Source organism: Cephus cinctus, unplaced genomic scaffold (assembly GCF_000341935.2).
Source record: "Cephus cinctus unplaced genomic scaffold, Ccin1 Ccin1_scaffold0240, whole genome shotgun sequence".
NCBI classification, from domain to species: domain Eukaryota; kingdom Metazoa; phylum Arthropoda; class Insecta; order Hymenoptera; family Cephidae; genus Cephus; species Cephus cinctus.
In genome coordinates this window covers 40,864-61,951 of record NW_014332956.1, presented here as the reverse complement: position 1 = coordinate 61,951, position 21,088 = coordinate 40,864, and the positions used below count along the sequence as shown (strand labels likewise).

Genomic DNA, 21,088 nt, shown 5'->3' with positions numbered 1-21,088 from the left:
AAATTTGATTCTTCTATCGTCATACCTAAAGCTTGAGCCCGAACATGGATGTTGAAAAGAAAGGATCTTCCCTTTACTTAATTGCCTTCTTATCCAGATACTTCTTTGGTGGGCGTCCTACGTTTAGGTTTCTCGGACCGTTTGTCACTAAAATGTTTCCAATCTGCTGACCATGGAATTATTAGCTACCCTTTTCCTTTCACTAAGTGGACCATCCGTCATTTTTTCCAAACATTTCACGGCGCCTACCACCCGCCTCGTGCTCATCCCTAACCAACCGTTAAGTCCTTTCCCGAATCCTTCGCCTATTTACTCATCTTTTTCCCCAGCAATCTGGATATTTATCCCACTATCTTACCTCCCCGTACGTCCAGCTTACACGTTTCTCATTTATCGATTGGACTCTCTGACCTAACGCTAATTGTAAGTTGAATAGCCAAGCGTTTCGCAATTGTGTAATGTTCCATCAGCGGATACGAATGTCGTCCTTACTCACTCTAGGCACCTACCTGCGTAGGTTAATGCTGATTCAACTTTAACGGACGAACATTATTTCACGGCATTATGATTAATTCGAGCATCCCTTTAACAACGCGTTCCTATTACGAGGTCGCTCTCGTGCTGGCTCGCCCCGCCTAGCAAAAGAGGGCCCCTTTTCAGACTCTTGTAACGAAAGAGTTTCGCCAAGGAACTTTTCGCTCTAATTCCCTTTGCGAGTAAAGTCGACATTCGATGAATTCCCTCAGCCAAATCATTCTTCCAGAACTTATCCTGGCGCTGATGGTTTAACTCGGTTTATCATGTATTTATTAACTCATTTTCTAGTTTGATCTTTCCTCGCTGAAACAGATTTACTCTCGTTATAAGGATACTCGTTCCGCAATGGAACTATGCAATGATGCTGGGGCGTACGCCCACTAACTCTGTGATGCTTGGCATATTACAGATCGAAGCGTTTACTCGAAAACACTTATCTTGCTATTATCTTACCGTGGCAGAAGCAATGCAGAGTGCTTTAACACAGGCCATACTGTATTTACGCTTACTTCGGTTACTCTCTAATGGTCCATCCTGGACCACCGGGATCACTTTCTCTTATCGATCGATAGTGTGGCTTGTTGTTTGTTATTTTATATGTCGGTGATTTATGATCTGCCGATATATACAATGAAAATAATCTTGGCCTTCTTCATTGTTGTAATATTTGTTTTCGTCTACACCTAGCGTAAAATTACACTCAGCTCTGTGATATATTAGGAAAGCCTTGCCGAATTTCCATTTGGCACGTTTCCTTGAATATATAGGACTTTCGGTATACCGCGTAGTGTCCTATAAGTTGGACGAGTTTTAACGCTTAACGAAGTACTTCTGACTTGGAAGGAGTATAGGTAGGCCGTCTTATCTTCTAGCCCTAAAGTCGAGTAAGCGGGAAGCGACTATATAGTGTCTCTTTGAAATTAATTGGACTGCGAATATTGGAGCTATCTCAGGGGGAGTTTTAGCATCCCGGCCGATCGTTGTTTTCCTTACAAATTAGTCCTGGTGAACGTTAAAAGGTACGAGAAGGAGGGCCGTAAAGAGGGCGCCATCCAATCGGCCGGTTCCTTTAAAGGCTGATCAGAGGCTAAGAGGCTGAACCTAAGTATACTCCCGATATACGTAATAACTTCGAAAGGAGATTTAATAAAAGATGCAGAGTGCACGGGCCTGGGTATCGCCCGCGGCCAATGGGAGCGTTCCTTTGAATTTACTTAATCGTTCGCGGCTACAGGGGAAATGAAACTTAATTACAGATTTTCCTGATACTAGACTCCTCCCATCGAGTGCTCCCTCAAGTTCAGTAATCCTACAGTCTTGATATTCTCAGTCGCTCGTGCGCACTTCTATCTCGAGCTCACGTCAATATACACGCGATTCGATATATATCGATTCCGTTTGAATAACAATATCTATGCGGAGCGAATTACTTGCAGTTCTAATGGGATTGCAAGCTCAGAGACCTCTATCGATATATTTCTAAATTGAGCCTCCCGGCATATACATTGTCTCTTATGAAAAATGATCGAACAATAGAGATGCAAATGGGATTAATAATTTTCTTAAGCATAAGTTGAACAGTGGAAATTTAATTCACCAGCGGTTAGTCCGTGCACCCAAGGCAGAATTTGTTGATAATTGAGAAGCGCGACGTCTGAATTCCACGGAAACGTTGACACCGGCGGCCCCGAGATATTTGCTGTTAAGAATTCTAAAAATTTCTCAATCGGGACGGCTCGTCGACTCTCGCCAAGGCGCAACATCCGCGCGTGTTTCCAACGTCCCTACGTCATCCGCCACTGGGTAATTCGTCGTGAATTTCTAAAATTCGCGATACACGTGTTTCACGCTTCGCATTTTTATTAAAAAAAAAAAATAATCATCCCCATGCGGATCCCATAAATACTTCGTCAATGGAATGTCCATTAAAAAAAGCCAATATCTAAACTTACGAATACTAATCCAAAGATAGTCGACATATTTAAATCAAAGTACTCTCGAAAGACTCAGCATGAAGTACGAAGTAGTGGAGAATCGGTCGCTTGAAACTTTTTCCCTTCTTCGTACCCGAAGAATGTCGTTCGAGTGAGAGGAAAAGAGAAGAGCGAGAGGGCAGCATGGAAGTTCCGAAAATCCATGGAGTCATCGATTTTCCATTTTTCACCCAGCAAAGGGGTGTGGGTCACCCGTGTCTTAGCCCCTGCCCTACTAGTCAGCCGTACCCCCCCCCCTCCCCAGCGACGCTCCATCATCCCCACCACTACTCACTCCAACCTCTAAGTCGTATCAGTGTTCGCGTAGGACTGATTTTTTTACCAACCACAGCAGATATAACCAGGTCGAAATAAAATCGTCCATGTGGTTTTGTTTATTGCTCGACTCTGAGCCAGTACCCAATAATAGGCCAGCTCGTAACGTTTAACGAGGTTGGCCGCGCACACGGTGCGCTCGGCCGAAGATGCTCTAGAGATAAAGGGGTGTTCGATAGGTTTCCTCCTTACTCTCTCTCCTTTTTCATTCCTTATCGTAACCCTCTTTCCGTCGCTATCTCAAGTCTCCAAGATCGTGCTCCACGTCGTGCCGGTATATGAGTTAGATACGCGTGAATGTACAGCTTCGCGGAATACAAGGCTGAAGCTTCATCTAAAATCTGCGTACTTGAGAAATCGCAGTGCATTACGTAATCCCTCGTATTTTACGTTTTATTAGAGAAACGAGAGGAGGGTGGTGGGTACTGCACAGGGATGCAGGCCGCATTCGGGTCAAGTGGCTATGAATATCTGTATATCCAGTGACTGCTGTCTAACGCAACGAGCCATTATATGCACGGATATTTCAAACTGTCGTATACACATTAGCCTTTTATTTTAATGCCGGTCAACATATACCTCTATGCCTTATACCTATAAATATATATATGTTTTATCTCACTCGACACCACTGACTTTTTTCTTTCTTTTTTTTTTCTTATTCTCCTACTCCTCTCTCTCACTCTTCGTACCACCTGCAACTCCTTACTCCTAATGCACATTGCATTTTACAAAGCAATCAACCTGAGTATCCGTCGACTGCTTACGGTTGCCTTCGAGGAAGAAGAAATCTGGCTATTCCCTTTCAGTCAAAGAATTCCAGCGATACTTTAGCTTGAACGAAAGATCTTGGTTCGTACATTCTATTTAATCATTCTTACACGTGATAGATACGTTTTATACGTATAGCTGTTCCTATACTATATCGATTCGATAAATATATGTATACTATATATATGATTACTGTATTAGTCGGAAATTACGAATTGCACTATATCTACGCTGTAAATTGAATTGTATATAATACCCTTGCCAATTTCACGAATTATTACTTTCCTCGAAGTAGTACCAATACTCGAACTGGATAAAACACCACTACGCGTAACGAGTCCAGATCGTCTGACTGGTGAGGACGTTAACGACTCGCTGTATAGATTTTCTAAAAAATTATGAATCGGATTCGGTTATTAGGACGAGGTATAAAGAAGGAAAAGATTTGAACGTTGGTGCATTAAGGTGTAATCCCAGTCTGGCAGGCTCTAAGGCTTCCAGGACGAAGAAGACTTGGCGGGTAATGACCAAGACTCGGTATGAGGCACGATCGTGCATTACTATCTCACCCTCTTATGCCCACATAGCAAACCCGGAGCATCTCTTCCCGATCCTGACTTCCTTTTACTTTATTTCCTTTATCGTACTCCGACTTCTTCGAGCCCACGCATTTATCTATACGTGGTGTACACGTCCCTCAGTTTTATTTTTAAGCTCGCATCTTCCTTTTACGATTCTCAGTTTTCGTATCCCAAAACAGGACCCGCCCCCTCCCCCTCCACCTACGGGTTCGTCCTGTTACTCCTGCCGTATGTCTTATTTATTTCGGTGTGCCTTCCCGCTACACCCCTTCGGCCCCCTCACCTCTGACCTCTTCATCCAAGGCTCTTTGTCCCCGGACGTCGAGGTGTCAATGACTGACACCCCGGTATTGCTGTCGTGAAAGGTTTCGCGTGTACCCCGCCTTGTTCCGTTCTATTAATTGAAAGGGAGCGTTTTCCTTCCTCCAACTTGTTACATCTTCTTGATCCCGGAAGTTCTCTCGCCGACTGTCACCAAGAACGCGACCACGGTGGTCTCGTTCTCTTGTCTCTCGGTCGCCTCTGCGCTCGAGGCCGTCGATCGCTTCTCATTTGTTACGCAAACGCGATAACACGGCGTCTCTGCGAGCGAGTCTAATTTTTATCAAGGGTTCAAAAAGTTTCTGGCGAGCTGATACGTGGCAACTATGTATATGCGGGGACGACTGTCAGGCTACTCGGAACCAGTGTATCTAGTTTTCTTCGGGGGGCTGACAATAAATGGCTCTGGTCTCTTGGTGTCTCGATCCTTCACGGTGCTCTTGGCTTAAAGGAAGCGAATCGCTCGACATGCTCCGGGAATAACGTATGACGTCTGCACTCGTGAACGTTCCTTCACGGTTCCTAAGCGTGCCTGCTCCCGCCCCAACCTTGATATGCAATCATGCAACATGCTGCGAAGACTTACGGTCTACGTCTACTGTCTGCTTCTGTTTCGAACTCGTAGAGCAACCATTCTGCGTCTGGTATCCCGATGACTCCCTCCTTCTCCACTGCCGATGTAAAATTAACCTCTGTAATTTACTTCGCTACAGGGGTGCATCGACTGACAATTGCATTTCTATGGTTTACATGTAATTGTCCTACGTACTACTATTTTCTTCATTCAATCGAAGCTGAAGCACGACCATAATTTCTTGAACTGGTTATCGCGGAGAGGGTGGACGTCGCGTGTATTTTATAAAAAAAAAAAAAGAACAGTATACGAGCAAAGTTATTTGATTGCGAATTTTAAACGAGGTAAAGTTACACGACATAAAAGTTTAGCTGGGAAAGCATCAATTTTATTTCCGTTCTTTTTTGTCCACGTACGAACGAGTCACGATGCTTCCTGCAGAGTGGCAGTAGTACGTAGGTCGTTAAGTATCGGTGCAATGGCACAATGACCAACATAGCAAAAGTGCCATTGTCCCGTCAGCCAGGCGTGTAATAAATAATATTAACCCCCTTGCGGATTCTATTTCATAGTACTTCAATACCTTGAGCATAGTCGGGCAACACTCTCAAGAGGGTTTAAAAATGATTTGTCTTTACATTTCCGAAGTAACCGCGATCTGTCAAATTGACTGTACACTGTGAACGGACATACCAAGCGGTAAAATCACGCGGATCGAACGACGATAGAGACGACCAATCGACATCGTTAAAAGTGGCGACAGAATTTCGAGATATTTTCAATGCACAACAAATTAGCTAGAAATTAACTCCAAAACCGTTCGAAATATACGAAGCCAGTCAGAGCCTCGTAACACCGTGGATACTTATTTTTATCCAATGAATTTACCTCCGAAATAAGAGCTATGGCTTCCTAATTAACACCCTCCTACGAGACATACGAACGTTCCTGTTTACAAGCAACGCGCGCCACTTCTAACCTCACGACATCTCGTTCGAGATACAGGGATGCTGTAGCAAGGAGGCTGCGGTGTATATATAAGTATACCTCAGACAGATCTCGAATGACGTAGAGGAAACGACGGACCGACTGGAGTTGGACGCAACTTGATTAGTCGAGTCTGCATTGTTAGCTAATCTATGTTAATCGGAGCCAAGCATTCGAATGCTCCATTCAGTAGGGAGTGGACGCTTACGAACGAGGAGACTGAAGGAGAGAGTGCGAAGACGTTCGAGAGAAATGAGAATGGGCGTTGGAACGATTATACAGGTTACGATACGGTATGTTCATGCTCTGTGTATGTATGCCTGTACCGATTTAAATTACATTTTAATGGCTGTACCTTGGGTGGGAGCCATTATAAATAAACCCCTGCCGGAGCAAGTCGAATCGTTTCGTTCGACGACTGATCGCAGTGCTCGCGATACACTTTGATAAACGAAGCGGACCGTATCTAACGTAAAATGCTGCGATCCCTTTTTGCTTCCTGTAATCCAAAGTCCTTCGAGCGGACATATATAGATATATTACGTGCAAAGAGGTATAGCATCGAATAATAAATAACTGGACATTAGTCGATATAGGTATTAGGCACTTTAAACGTATTCCTGATATCCCGACCTGTCTTAAGTGGAGTACCGTATATAACCTGGGTGTAAATAGGGAAGATTATGAGACTGTGCCTAAAGGACAAATATTCATTCGAAATGCATATACACGTTTCTTCGTCTCGTTCCTTTTTTTCTCTCTTTATTCTTCTGCCGTACGTATGCATCTGCCATCTCCTCTCCCGACTCCTTTTAACGTGACTTTTGCTCTCCAGGCAAATATTTGATCGACTTCCCGAGCGACTTACACGAGAAGAAAATCCTAAGAGCAAACATCGGCGCCTTTGCTTAACACCATGGCCGTTTGACTTTGACACCCTAACTGGCGGGAGTGCCATTTACCTTTTTCCAAAATCCGCCCACCGAACGACTCACTGCTTCTACCGAATGTTACCCATTCGTTTATCGTTAGTGTTACCGGTCTAAGGCCTTCTGTATACAGTCGAGACTTCAGCGCGTCGCGTCTCGCTGCTGTTTGTACTTGATATTAACAATTTGGTAGGTCAGGGACCTGCAACGTGTATATACTTAGCCAGAGACGTAACGGTTAGCGTGACACGGAATCGTGGTAAATATTATGAAGAATTTCTTTTAAAAATCTCTTGCTGTCCGTTTACCTGCAATATCTGCATTACGTGTCTCTCGCTACGTGAGGTAGATCGAATAAGAAGCGCGCACGTGAGTATATCTTCTCCACCCCCACGTTCACGTGCAGACGGAAGTCATTCACTACTCCCATTGACAGGGTCCTCTAAAAGTAGAGCGTGTAGGCGGGTAACGCGCCACTGCAAGGACAATCTAAGTGGGCTTTAGGAACGTTAATAAATATCCCTTGATAAAACAATCTCACGCAATACAAATATTTTTTTTTTTTCTTTTAAATACAATACAAATATCTGGAAAGTTTATTCAAAGGAGTATAGACGCCTTTATCCATGCCGACACTCCGTACCAAAAGGTCAGAACTTGCACACGGTTTTATCATCGCAGAGGTCGTTGTCGCGCGATCCAAACACCTTTCAATTTGCATCGCGCATTCGTTCCTCCCATTCAGCGCTACAGAATCGTATGACACTCTTGTGCAGATCCGTTCAGACAATCGACCACATTGTCCGCACTGTGCCCCGTGACGTCACAAGATCTAGATATCGCTGCGAACTTTGACATTGGTACCACTGCAGGGTCAGCATTAAACCAGTGGCTCTCGTGTAAGAGGGTGATCTATAGATCCTAGAAGCGCCTCGCTCGCTTTTGCCATACTCGTACGATCTCTTTGTTCCTTCAATTGGATAAATATAGCGCACAACGAGGTGTGCGTGCGTGCACACATGTTTGAAAAAATCGGCGGGTCCCTACTAATCATTAAAATAGCCGGGAATCTCAGTGGTGACAAAACGGCGTTCGTACGCGCCGCCACGCGTCTAATTGTAAGACGCTGGATACAGCGGCGATCTCATTAAATTAAATGACTCGATACGAGGACTCGTCCTGTGCCCATACGTCGCTCTGTGTACAGGGAGCGCTGCCCTTGAGGTACGTGGAAACGAGGTGGAAACCCAAGGCGGAACCTCTGGGCGAATTTTGGATGTATTTATTCTCGCGACTGTACAGGGGTTGGAATATGACGATATAAAATAGACATTGGGCAGTTGAGAGACGCTGAACTTTAGATATGCATTCGAGGTGTATTCAAAGGTGCAACCCTTTCATTAGCGTGTAGGCCACGCGCTCTATTATATCGGACAAAACATCTGATTCCATTGTCGAGTCGAGAACAATGACGTCGCGTCACGTGTTCTATTTTCAATAATTATTCGCGAAGTGCGCATAAAATTGTCAAATTGCACGATCCTGATCGGGTCTACCAGTACTCAGCGCTCTTACCCCCTACTGTATTCCTGGGGGTGGGCATGCGATTTACTGTGCTCTCCTTTTTCACACTATGCTCCTTCTCACTCTCTCGGCTCTCCGGCTTCGAACAGCTGTCACCTTCGTTGCGAACAAATGTCACTTCTACCGACAACCTCTGCCGTGACTAAGCCTCCTTTACAATCCCACGCGGGACAACCGGATTGCCGCGATTTAAATCCGCACTCTCTTAAATCAAACTCCAATCGCACGATTAAAAGCCATGTCGTTCGCAGAAATCTATATATTTTCCTTGTCTTGTTGTTCTCGTTCGGTCAACGGCCTAGATCTTCGACGCGAGGCTTAGGCTGTTTTTACGTACTTTGGTAATGCACATAGGTTATGTCATACGTGTACTTCAAAGTGAGAAAATGATTTTGTAACGTCAAGTAAAATTTAGTTAATTTTGACAACACATGGCGTTTGCCGTAATAAGTCAATTTGTACGTTAGTGATGTTAGGGATAAATGATAATAGTAAATAAAAAGTAGTGCATTAAAATTTACGTCAAAATTGGTAGAAATAAATTTTTCCGTAAACGTGGCTACTGGTTGATATCAAATCTTTTTCTCAGTACACGTTCTCTCGTTCCACTATGCACTTGGTGAAATTCCTAAGTGTCTTTGGATGACTCAGGATGTTCGTAGAATTCGCGAGAGACGTATTTCCTTTTCGTAAAAGATCTGGTTCTACCGGGTCAAAAAAAAGGGTGGCGTGACTGGGAACGAATGAATATGCAAGAACTGCGTCTCTTTGTCCGCTGGGTTGGCGATGGGGGGGATAAAAAATGAAGTATTCCAGAAAAACTGGCACGTGCTCTACTTTTCACAATGACATTATGCTGATCTCCCGATGTGCCCGGGTCTCGGAAGGCAGTTTGCAAACAGTGCCGGGTCATTAGAATGAGAAAGGGCTCGTTCGGGGGTTCCGAAGGACTGAAAAATAATGAATAGATTGGTTAGCCAAAATTTCAGCTCTATATTAACGTATAGCGAATTATACTTTTCGTCTTGGTGCTGATACGTACGTCCCTTCCTAAATTCTTTTTTTTTTCTTTTTTGCCACACGAATCCCTATGAATCTTCATACTGCTTCTATAACGCGGTCAGATACCCAGACAAGTGGGCGCCCATACGACTAAAAATATGTCTACGTATGTACGCTTTATCACAATAGGAAGCTTGTGTCGAGTGATACTTCCGACAAGGTTAGCCACTGAAATAGATGAAGATACTTGCTGGCAAGCGTGTATATAGAGTGCACAGTAGCCACAGTAGCACACGTCATTCGCAACACGTCAAAGCATCACCTCGAGACACCTCACGTGCGTTGAACCTCTTATTTACAAAAAGTGCATATACAGTTACGTTATCCGATTCCAATGATACATATTTTCTGCTTCTGATTCGTCATAATAATTTCTATAGTGTATGTAATCTTATCGCTGAGCATTTTCCCTTCCTTTAGACTCTATCTGTTTTAAATATTTACAATGGAAACTGTATCCATCGGAAACGTCAAATTGGAAATGACATCTGAGATTGTGTGATGCGTTTTTTTTTTTTTTTTTTTTTTTAAAAAATTGCATGCGACCTGTCAATTCTTGGGTCACGTACAGCTGCCAAATATTTAACCGAATTACGTGGACGCGCACGAGAATCTAGGATCACGCTTTTTTTTTTTTTTTTTTTTTTTTCAAAAAATTGCATGCGACCTGTCAATTCTTGGGTCACGTACAGCTGCCAAATATTTAACCGAATTACGTGGACGCGCACGAGAATCTAGGATCACGCTGGAACTCGGTCGTATTTTCTGTGGGATCCACTTTAGGATTTTGAGAATGGAATTTAGACGAGATAAGAACGGATGGACGAATTAATGGATTACGCTAAAAGGTCCATACAGTCTTTTTCGCAGTATTATTCTACTAAGGGAGATCCAGGGCGATGATGAAAGTTACGTTATTAAACAAACGGAGATCGACTCTTAGAATTCTATCTTGGGTTTACCCGGTGTATACCCGTCTTCTCACCATAGCGAATCTTTTCTCTGCACAAAGATTATCTCTCGCGCATCGTTTTACTCCTGTCGGTAAAGCTAATACTTGTCAATTCAGAATGGATCGTTAATCAGTTACCATTGGTTCGTGTAAAAAAGAAAAAGAATTTTACCACAATATTCTCTAATGAGAAAACGTGAGGATTTTGTATGTCGCATGATTACCAACTTCGTATCGTTTGATTTGAATAATAAAATACCAAGTAAACATTGAATGGGGGAATAACGGAAAATTGATAAAGTAAAAATTATGTGGAAAGAGTGATCATAGCTATGCATGTAGTGTATATAAAGGTGGGTTATGGGTAATAATATAAATAGCGTTGATACCAACATTCTTGGAATGTAGCTCGAGATAAAAATTTATATAACAGTTAAAACGTGTTTGACGTACGAATTACGTGTCCATTCGTGCCAGTAAATGAATAAGGTCCCACATAACCCATCGACGTCAACGACTCGATTCGATGCGCGGACGCCTTAATAAAACATTTTAAATCGAGTCGAATGCCTCTCATTGTGCGTATCGTGATTTGTACCGTGTTTTCCCGGATTACTATGGACCTTTGAATCTCGATTAAGTGTTGCCGCTGGACGAAGTGATTATTTTTAATTTTTACTTAATTTCTTTTTTCAAAGACAGTATCCCTTTTATCACGGAAATAAATTAAGGATTTCTATATTATCTTCTATTCTCCAACTCCCGTCTACACGTGCGCCATGACGTTTACTGTTTTCCGTGTTAGCCGTAATAAAATCATCTGCAATAACATAATTTATCTTTACGACGGACCTTATCACTAGGTTTTCTTCAATCTCTTGCCTCTGCCTTTAATGTCTCGTATAATGACGTTTCTGAATTATCAACTTTCATAATTCTCCTATTATTTCGATTTTTCGAGGATAATTATTTTTTCTCCAAATTTTTTCTCGTTGGAAAATATTTTTTTTTTTGGAACTTCATTAAGATTTCAATATCCACGTCTGCACTGTTTATCAATTTATTATACATACATTCTGTTCATATCGAAAATTCCGAGAATGTGATAAGAGCTGGAGATAATGACAACTACCTTATAAAGTGTAATGATTTTTGAAATTGGTGTTCGATTGAAAATTTTCAAACCTTTGGAGAAGCCGCGTGGTTTGATAATTGGACGATGGATACTAGAAGGATCCCTAACCCGATTTCTAGCTGTATGGGCAATCATAAATAATTTCTAGCCCGAAGCCAAGTCCGTTTTAACTGTCCAATAGGAAGACCGAAATTCGAGGGAGAAATATTTTCCTCATTAATTCTACACGTCTCTATAAAATACTGTATACGTTCATTTAGTAGGATCTATATCAATTACGCTTCCAAATTAATGGTTCACTTTAAGACAATTAATACTTACACGGAAGCACATCTGATCGTGTGATGAGAGTCTGTGGATTTCCAGCAAGGCGAATGCTCACGCGTTTACCAGAATAAACAAATCAGACACGTGGGAATGTTTATGTCTATACGATACATTCCGTGCGCGTCATAGAAATCACTGTCAGTCAACGTGCATTAGACGAACCACTCCTCATCATTAAATTATCCCCATCAATTTTCGTCTCTGTAGCATAAACTGTAATAATATTAAAAGTGCCACGTTTTCAAAAAAAAGTTGATACTAGCACGATCACTGGTCCGTTCACAGAATCCGGCCCTGTACCCGTTTTCAGGAAAACTCCTCGCAGTCACGAAAAATGCATTTCCTGTTCTAGGAAGCATCGTAAGGTCCGTTCGATGACCGATGTTTTCACACGGAACCGATTTCACGCTGGATAAATTTATTAGAGTTCAAAAGTTCGGTCCCCATCAAAATCTTTATCGGGTCAGTCTCGTGCGTTCGGTCCGTTTTTTTTTATTTATCCCGTGAAATGAATTAATATGCATTGAGTGTTTTTTTAATCACTGCCATGATTCGATATATATATAATGAATGCTTGGACGTTAATTCGAATCATAGAAACACAGTCAAATTAATAAATGTCATTGCAGTTAAACGTAACGCAACGTACATGTAAACGCAGTCGGGTGAGTCCGTGACTTCGCAGCTGGGTGACCATCGCTGCACTGAGCTCTCGACTCTCTTTCAACCGAGGAAGCAGCTCAGCTTTGTGTGGTAGGGCTTTAGGCTTACACGTATTCACAGTAAGCGCACTGTACGCTCACAGTGACGGGACGCGTCTTCACGCACGTGGACCGGCTGACACGCACGCTCCTACGCCTATGGTGCACGCACACGCGTGCAGACGCGGGATCGGAGATTATTCTAAAATACTCGCTGTGGCAGGAGTGTGAGAGAAATTGAGGAAGAGGATGGAGCGACTAGGGGCGGAGATGAAGGATTCTGGACGAAGAAGATTCCACGACCTGGTCCATTCAGGATCGACTCCATTCCTGGTAACTACCGACACTTTCTCACTGAGAATCGTCGCCATTTTCTTTCATTAAGTCTTATTCTATAAAACTCTACTAGCAAAAAAATTGATAGCGCCGATGTGCGACTTTAGCTCTTAATATCAATTATGGCATTTTCCTTGTTTCTTATTAGCTGGTAAAGAATGGGCGGGTAACGTTAAGGTTTATGTACACGGGACACTGCGGCGGAAGCGTCGTTGTATGTTTTCTTTTGTAGATTTAAACAGACGTTTTGAGTGTGCGATTGATGACAGTATTTTAATTTTTTCTGCGTAAGGACTCTCGCTCAACTTCCGGACAGTTACAATATAAATGCAAATCGTGGACACAAACCCATTTGGTTCCGCATAACGTTAGGCACACTCTCGGGACCCTGACTTGCGCTTCTTTACCGACAGATTCTAATGCGCATGCATTTCAATTACGAGGCCTGGTGCCTTTGGTCCCTTCGTGCCAGACGCTCCTTTAATATCTCACCTATTGACGTCTGAATATTTTCCAACGGTCTATATAATCTGTGTTTAAAGTCTCCGCAGCAAATCAATACCGCCTTTTACATCTTGCTCAAATTGTCTTTTCTAATCTGATCCCAATAGTGAGGATAATTAATAAACACAATGAGGCATATATCACTGTTAGAATATTGTCTGATAACTTGTACAGTGTCGAGTTTGAATATTCTCACGCAAGGACCCCGGTCCACGTCTCTGAAAAATTGTCAGGAATGTAATCAACGATCTCCCTGCACAGAGGTTGGCCTACGTGTGTACGAGGCATTAAAAAATTTGATGGACGTCGAACGATCTTGAAAACTCGTCATGAGACTCACGAGGCTCCTCCAGTTTTCGTCTTATTCCAGACTCAGTGAACGCAGCCTGCATGGTAAAATTCTACGAACACTTACCTCTCCATATTACATTATATCCTAAACTGGTCCTATGGCTCGTATGCGTCTTTGCCCACGCACTTTATACACGGCTGTCTCACGGCGCGTTAAAATTACCGAAGATCATGCCAGACGGAACTTATCGGAATCCCGTGGCTGCGACAGGAAATTAAAAATCTTTCAAGTCAACTCAGTGGGTGGTTTTTGCTGTGAACGAAGCTGAATTTTCCTTCGTTACCCAGACTGCCTCTAGTGGAGACGAAAACATCTTGTCCCTTTTTCTTCATTCCCCCACATTCCCAGTATATTCACGCCCCGTTAGGACAATATATCCTGGGATTTTTGGCACGTGTGAAAATACGTCCTAAGACTTTTCTTTTGCTCGAGCCGACTGCCACACATGTTCGGTCCGTGTCACGAGCCACGAGAGTCTCAAGGTTATTGCCTGTCTCTCTCTTTATCCACGTTCACTCGCGTACGATAAGATTATTTCCGTAGGATGTAAAGAAATTGCAAATTCACCTTAACACCTACAAAAGTCAAGCTTGACGCTCACTGTGGTATATTAAAAAGACCACCCGGTATAAGGAGAGAGGTCTCGCGATTTCGAGCCATCCGAAAATAATTTCGATGCAAATGCACCGAGCAATGGGCGGGTTTTGCTTTCTTATTTCTTTCTTTTTTATTAAACCTTCTGTAAATACGACAGCCTGGGCCAAGATTGCCGCGATGCTTGGTCTGTCGCTCCCTAGGTCGAAAACACTTTCGGACGCGCGCATGCGAGTGTCGATGCGAGTGCGTTTCTATGAGTAGGTACATGCCCACTCATCTGGCTCTCTGGCTCGGTCTCTTTGAACACGTGAGAGCCGATCTCAGATAAATTCGTCTAGTGTCCAGCAGACGTTCGCCCGCGCGTAAACAAGTTTTATTATGCTAAGACGTACCGGTAGAAGGTACATCGCATGATGGAAGTAGCCTTTAAACTCGACTACCTTATGTCGCATATAGACCTTCAACGCGTCCATAAGCATCGATGCTTATACAATCCATATAAATGCATAAACACTGATCGAGCATCGTGTAGCGAGAAATGCATTTCGTATCGTGCTACTTCACTTCGCTTATACGCAGGTTTGCTGCAGCATGGATAATCTCTGTGCGAGCATATAAATTAAACCGGAGAATGTATACACGAGGAAAACTGTTGACTGATTTATACCGTAGTGTTATTAAGGATTCTATTTATTTCTCTTTTTGACTTTACTCTAACAGACTGATAGACTTTTATTGAATTGCTCACTGTTAATTCCAACCTTCCGTCTACACTTGGTTAACTGCCTGCTATCGAAAAACGTGAAACGTTCTCCGACCGCGTGATACACCTGGTGAATGTCAGTAGGGTGGACATACTGCAGAAATTGGATACGGATCGCGATTGCTCTTTTTCAAAAGTTTGACAGTCTTGGGAACCGGATAGCCATACGTGTTATATATATGCGGTCGATCAACCCCTTTAGGCATGCCATGTATGTTCGGCGAGTATCCGGTGTTGTTGACGTCTGCCAAAGAGTTCGTACAGGCTGATGGAACATTTGGATTTTAGTTGTTTCCTTCGTCTGCCGCTGTTTTACCCGTACAGGCCAGGGTAAGGTATTTCTGTGAGTTTTTGAATAACCGTGGAAATAGAAAAAACCGATAAAAATGTATGTTCTACAAATAGTGGCTCGGTACGATGTTTTGCTATGCAACACGTTTTTGGTAGGATCAGCCCTGGGCTAGGGGTGCGGGAGGGGACGCGCGAGGGTGGGCTTAAGATAATATTTGTTGTAATAACATCTTACCAACCACCCTTACGCATTCTGAATTTCCTAGGGTCTTTGCGTCCGGGACACTTCGGTTTTATGGCTCAACTTCATCCAGCACCGTTATTCTTTTATTCGATTTCTTTTTGTCCAAGTTGCCAGTGGGAATTATGATGATCTTATCACTATGGGTGGTGTTACTTTCCTCGTTACCGCTATTATTCTTCGTCGCAGGGGTGCACGTGGGAAGGGTGTCCAACGATTCCAATAAACCGGCTAGTCCACTGGGACCACAGGGTATATAGGTACTTCCCTGATTATATTTCTTGTTATAGAAAATTATTATGTTTCTATTTGCGTGGGTGGTATTTTGAGATATTTCGAAATCTCATAAATAAATAAAATGTCAACCTCTCTTCGCATGGACTTTACAATTTTAGTAACGTTCCGAAAACCATATTACTGTAACTGCCATGCTGCTTGTCGCTTCTCTTGGAAATCATTATCATTCAATTAAGCTTGTCAAAATATACGGAATAAGCTTCTAAGAAGTATTACCCGATATCCCCCATATAATATGCAAGAGGAATTAAATAGTATCTTCCAAATTCAAGGACCCTAGAATATCCAGGATCTTACTCTCGAAAGAGCCAAGGGACTCAAGGCGACCTCAATTGCCAAGAGGCTTTACTGCTTCCATAGCAGTCATAATGTCTCATTAGCCGAAACAATCCCTCGTGAGAAAATCTTCGTAGTTCGGCGTACACCTACCATAATTATCTATATTACCACAGCGTAATCCCCATTCGAATTCCCTCGGCGTAGCAGGACTTCAATTTTCACGTCTCGATCTCCGAAGCTTCCAAGATACTCTGATATACCGTACCCAGAAAAAAGGTACCCCATTCGGGGGAGGATCCGGGTGTTTTCATAATCTCTGCGCGTATCGCTTTCGAAATACGTCACTGCTAACGACGGTTCACTCGGTGCGACGAAGCATAGATAAAAAGAAAATTACAGACCGTGATAACTCCAAAATGATTATCAGCCTAGGAACGTACGATTTCGGAGCACGTTTTTAGAAATCGGTCAAACTTTGCGGCACGACTGCACAAAGACTGCAGAGAGAGGAAGAGAGAGAGGGACACGTGTTCAGCGTGGCGCAAACCGCATTAAGATCAATGCAGCCGGTAGGCGTTGCAACGGCGAAGCTAGAACATTGTGTCCTTTTTCGGTAGAGAGTATATATATATATATATATATATATTCCATTCTCGATAACATCAGGATATAATTTTTTCATTTCCATTACCCACTTTTTCGTTCCTGTTTTTTTTTTTTCAACGTGGCGATGGAAGCGAACGTTTCCCGCTGTCATCGTAGAGGAACGGTTCACTGATATAAATATAATAATTTTAAGGGTTGCCATATAGGGATGGATTGTACGGGTCCTTCCTATCGGCGACCTTTCATAAACATTCTCCGGGTATCTGCTGTTTATAAACTGCGTCTAGACTCCTAGACAACGCGCGCTACGTTGAATATCAATCACCCTGGGACTGACCGACCGTATACCTCTCACATACGTACCAAGGCCTTTAGATTTTTAAATATCTTCCTTACACAAGTGTCCTCAACTACTTACAGTGGTTAACATGGAGATACGATAGGGTTGAACACGTATCCTATCCACGCGGGCGGATGCCTTTACGATCCATAAAGGTAAGGAACATTTAATGAGAGAAGCGCGAGGGAGTCGCCAGCGAGAACTGCCAAGGAGACACGGGAAAAGAGTGAGTGGGTGCGAGAGAGGGAGGGAGAGAGAGAGAGAGAGAGAGAGAGAGAGAGAGAGAGAGAGAGAGACTGCGGACGATACACAGTGAGAGACATAGGAACGCAGACGAATGAGAGCATCAAAGGATCAGATGGAAAAAGTCTGCGTACAGGCGCAGCCTTGGGCGTATACATATATGTATACCTATATATGTATCTCAGAGGCCACCCTGGAAGTACTGTCTGGTGTTTTCGGGACTTTGTAATTTATAGGTGCACGAGTTAGGAGAAGCGTATATTGTTCACGGGCGCAGTGCCGGTCAGAGAATTCTAAGGGCCCTGGATTAAATGAGCCTTTAGGTATACATAGGTTACGACAGTCACTCGGTACCGCCCTAATGAAAAATTAGTCTACGATTTTCTTGGGATTGGAATACTTTTCGTTCGTGTTTCTGGATTTGGTAACTCTCGGTATATTGGTTACAGTAGGATGTTCACGGTAAGAATAAGCACGGGGATAAATACTCTCCAGTGGCTGCTTTCGGGAAACGGTCACATAGTCCGTCGCTCCTGTCCTCCACAACAGGCCACTATGCATTAGTATTTTATTACCTCTTAAAACGGCAGTTAAAATCCCGCAGGTTCTTGACCTTACCCCGAGGGTGAGCTTTCACGTTTCACTTTAAACGAAAGGTTCGTTGACTCCTGCCACCGTTGAGATTGACGTGGATCATCGATATTCCACGGGGACGTACCCTGCGGATCTTTTCACGATCCCTTTGCAACTAATTTTATGGTCGTTAGCCACACGTTCAATAATACGTAAGCGGCGTTGTTATGCTCGTCGATGTGGGCAGAGAGAGAGAGTGAGAGAGAGAGAGAAAAGTGGGTAAAACAGTGAGAAAAAAGAGAGAAAGAAGAAGGACCGAGTATACAGAAAAGTGAATGCGTTAGCTTCGTATGGGACCAGACCGGAAACCCTTGATAGTGCTTCCGTTCGATTATATTACTTTTTTTTTTCTCCTCTACTCTTTACCCTCTTTTTTTCCTTTTTTATTTTTTTAATTCATTATCTCGCGACTTTTGGGCACGTCCCATTGCGCCCTTTTCATGGCTCATAAAACACTCCACGACCGTCATATCAATCGTACAAAACAATTATATTAATACGAGCCTCGTGCGTCCCTCGAGATTGGAACCCTTATCCTGTAACGGAAAGGGATTGCTGTTAATTTGTACATCGTAAAAAGTGAAAGTAACACAATACAGAATTAATTCAACTTTATAAGAATTCTCTTGAAATTCCAAAAAGTCTATACACACAGTCAGCGTATACTTAGTGTAATACGTCCTGGAATTTCATGATGAAATTTAATCGATTTTTTTCTTCTTCTTATCTGAAAAATCCCGACTAGCATTTCTCTACGATCCGATTAGCATATACACACCTAGCAAGATTCTTTAATGGCGCCCGTCCCAGATAGGACAGTGTGATAAAAATTAATGTATAAAAATCATCCCCGTGCCCGAGGAAGCTTCGTGGGTACCTGGGTGCACCCTTTGCCGATGGGCCGGGGAGGCGAAATGAAACAAATGATTGAGACGTTCGAAACCCCCCGCTACCACTGAGATAGTTTCTCGACAATGTCAGTCGGCTAAGTATTCTGAGAAATTGATCCCGAGATAGGCGCGTCCTCGGGGCATTAATCTAGGGGATGGCTGCCTTGGTCGCTGCTTCGCCGAGCACCTAGAGACTCCGGAGCAAACAAAGCGCGCCAGGTTCCCCTATCGAATTACCCAACTTTCCATCGGAGGTATAGTAGCTTGGGAAACTAATCTATATAATTTTTCATTTTAGTTGCGATAACAAATAAATGAATTTTCGGTAATCACGTACGGTAGTTACAAATTAGTATTAACCATATGTATATGTAGATAAATGCATAACAGTATTACGTATTAGTCTTAATACTTAGGGACCGGTAGGATCATGCATGTATGACCGGAGGTGACGTCAAATAAAGAACCGGATTCATGGAATCTTGAAGAAGTCACGAATGCAGTAAAGGCTAGGAGAAATGGTATTTTGAATGACTTAAGAATCTGACTCTAATTTATTCATCCTCATCGAGATGTCAAGTGGCGTTAGGCTGATTTATTTGAGAAATTATCAACTAAAACTTATGCAACTCATTTGACAGCTGTCACGTGATTCGCATTCTCGAGCAGATTTCGGCAATTATTTTTTACCTGAATCAAATTTTTTTTAAATTTCTTTGAAAAATCCAATTTATTCTACTAAAAAAAAAGTTCAACCAATCGCGAAACAGTCTTGGTCTATGGATTCAAATGCTTTGCTTTCCCGTGCAGGAAGTTGCGGTACGTTAATGCAGATGACATAATGAGATTTGTTCAAATCTTTCTAGTTTACCTATTTCGACATATTTCCAGAAGACCCGTGACCACGGAGAGACGTATGAGAATGGCAAATAAGAGTTTGCAGATTCCTTGAATCGATCGCGAATACATGAACAATATTTGGTAAGTCAGTTTTATCAGTAAGCTTCCTAGGACCTCCTGGACACGCTGATTCCGAGAAAACTTCATTTTGTTCCCCTCTTCATTATATCTACCGTTCTTTATCGCACTCGGTAGTTTCGCCACGTCGCAACTCTTTGAGAATGTTCAGGCCACCATTCAATGTCTGGCTCGAATTTTTTTGTCCCGGCATAAACCGGCCAGCACGAAACGACCTTAAATTCCCACGTGGAGGATGCACGTATAGGCGGAATAGGCACTCGCGAATCTCGCCTAAGATATACGTCTCCGAAGTAATACATGTTTTGCCTGTACTCGAACCGTAGTCGCGTACTTATACGACCAGGCTCTCCGGAGCCGAACACTTTTTCTCGAACTTGCATCGGCATTGGATTATCCTGGCGTGAAGAACTGGAAGCTGTAAGCGATCGATTTCACGCCGAGTAAACGCATACCTGCGGATCGTTAAAGAAATAAAAATTAATTAACTCCAAAGTATGGATGACGCTTTCATTATCGCTAAACCAGGCTGCTTTGCCGAGGGTGATTAATAAGGGTTTATTATTACCAAACCGTCCAAGGAAATGCGGGCCGAAACCAAGCCTGAAACGCATGAAAACGATTCTCGCGCAACTTCAGTTAATTTCAAACTTTACTCACTCGTCTTCACCGCGGATGGGACGGTTGTGCGTCAGGTAGAAAAAATAAAGAAATAGTCAAAGAAAAATCGATCGGCGCAACGCGATGGTTATTTTAACGAGGTAACTTTCACCGAGTCGAAGGAACCGGCCTACTCGAAATTGTATAATGCATTTCCTGACACCTTTGAGGGACGTGACGCCCCCCCACCCCGGTGGCAATAAGGAATCCTCGTTAAGGCGACACCACAAGTGCACCATTGCACGGAGCCATGAAACGTTCTGTAGGGACCTACTTCAATTTCAAGTATGTCTCTTGTCACTGACAGA

General features: G+C 43.0%; 2 protein-coding genes across 6 annotated transcripts in view; one reads left to right on the top strand and one right to left on the bottom strand.

Annotated features, from left to right (window-relative positions):
• LOC107265851 (mediator of RNA polymerase II transcription subunit 20) overlaps positions 1 to 21,088 on the top strand; it is a 66,901-nt gene that overhangs the window by 12,803 nt on the left and 33,010 nt on the right. The gene's annotated exons all lie outside the window — the stretch shown is intronic.
• Positions 1 to 21,088, bottom strand: part of LOC107265849 (facilitated trehalose transporter Tret1-2 homolog) — a 53,434-nt gene that overhangs the window by 10,983 nt on the left and 21,363 nt on the right. The window contains exon 1 of one of the 4 annotated variants that reach the window (XM_015735711.2): positions 12,064 to 13,031. The exons of the other annotated variants lie outside the window; for them this stretch is intronic. Coding sequence (XP_015591197.1) covers positions 12,064 to 12,075 — 12 coding nt within the window. The 5' untranslated portion in view covers positions 12,076 to 13,031. Of the gene's footprint in view, positions 1 to 12,063; positions 13,032 to 21,088 lie in introns of those variants that run through there. 4 annotated transcript variants of the gene reach the window in all.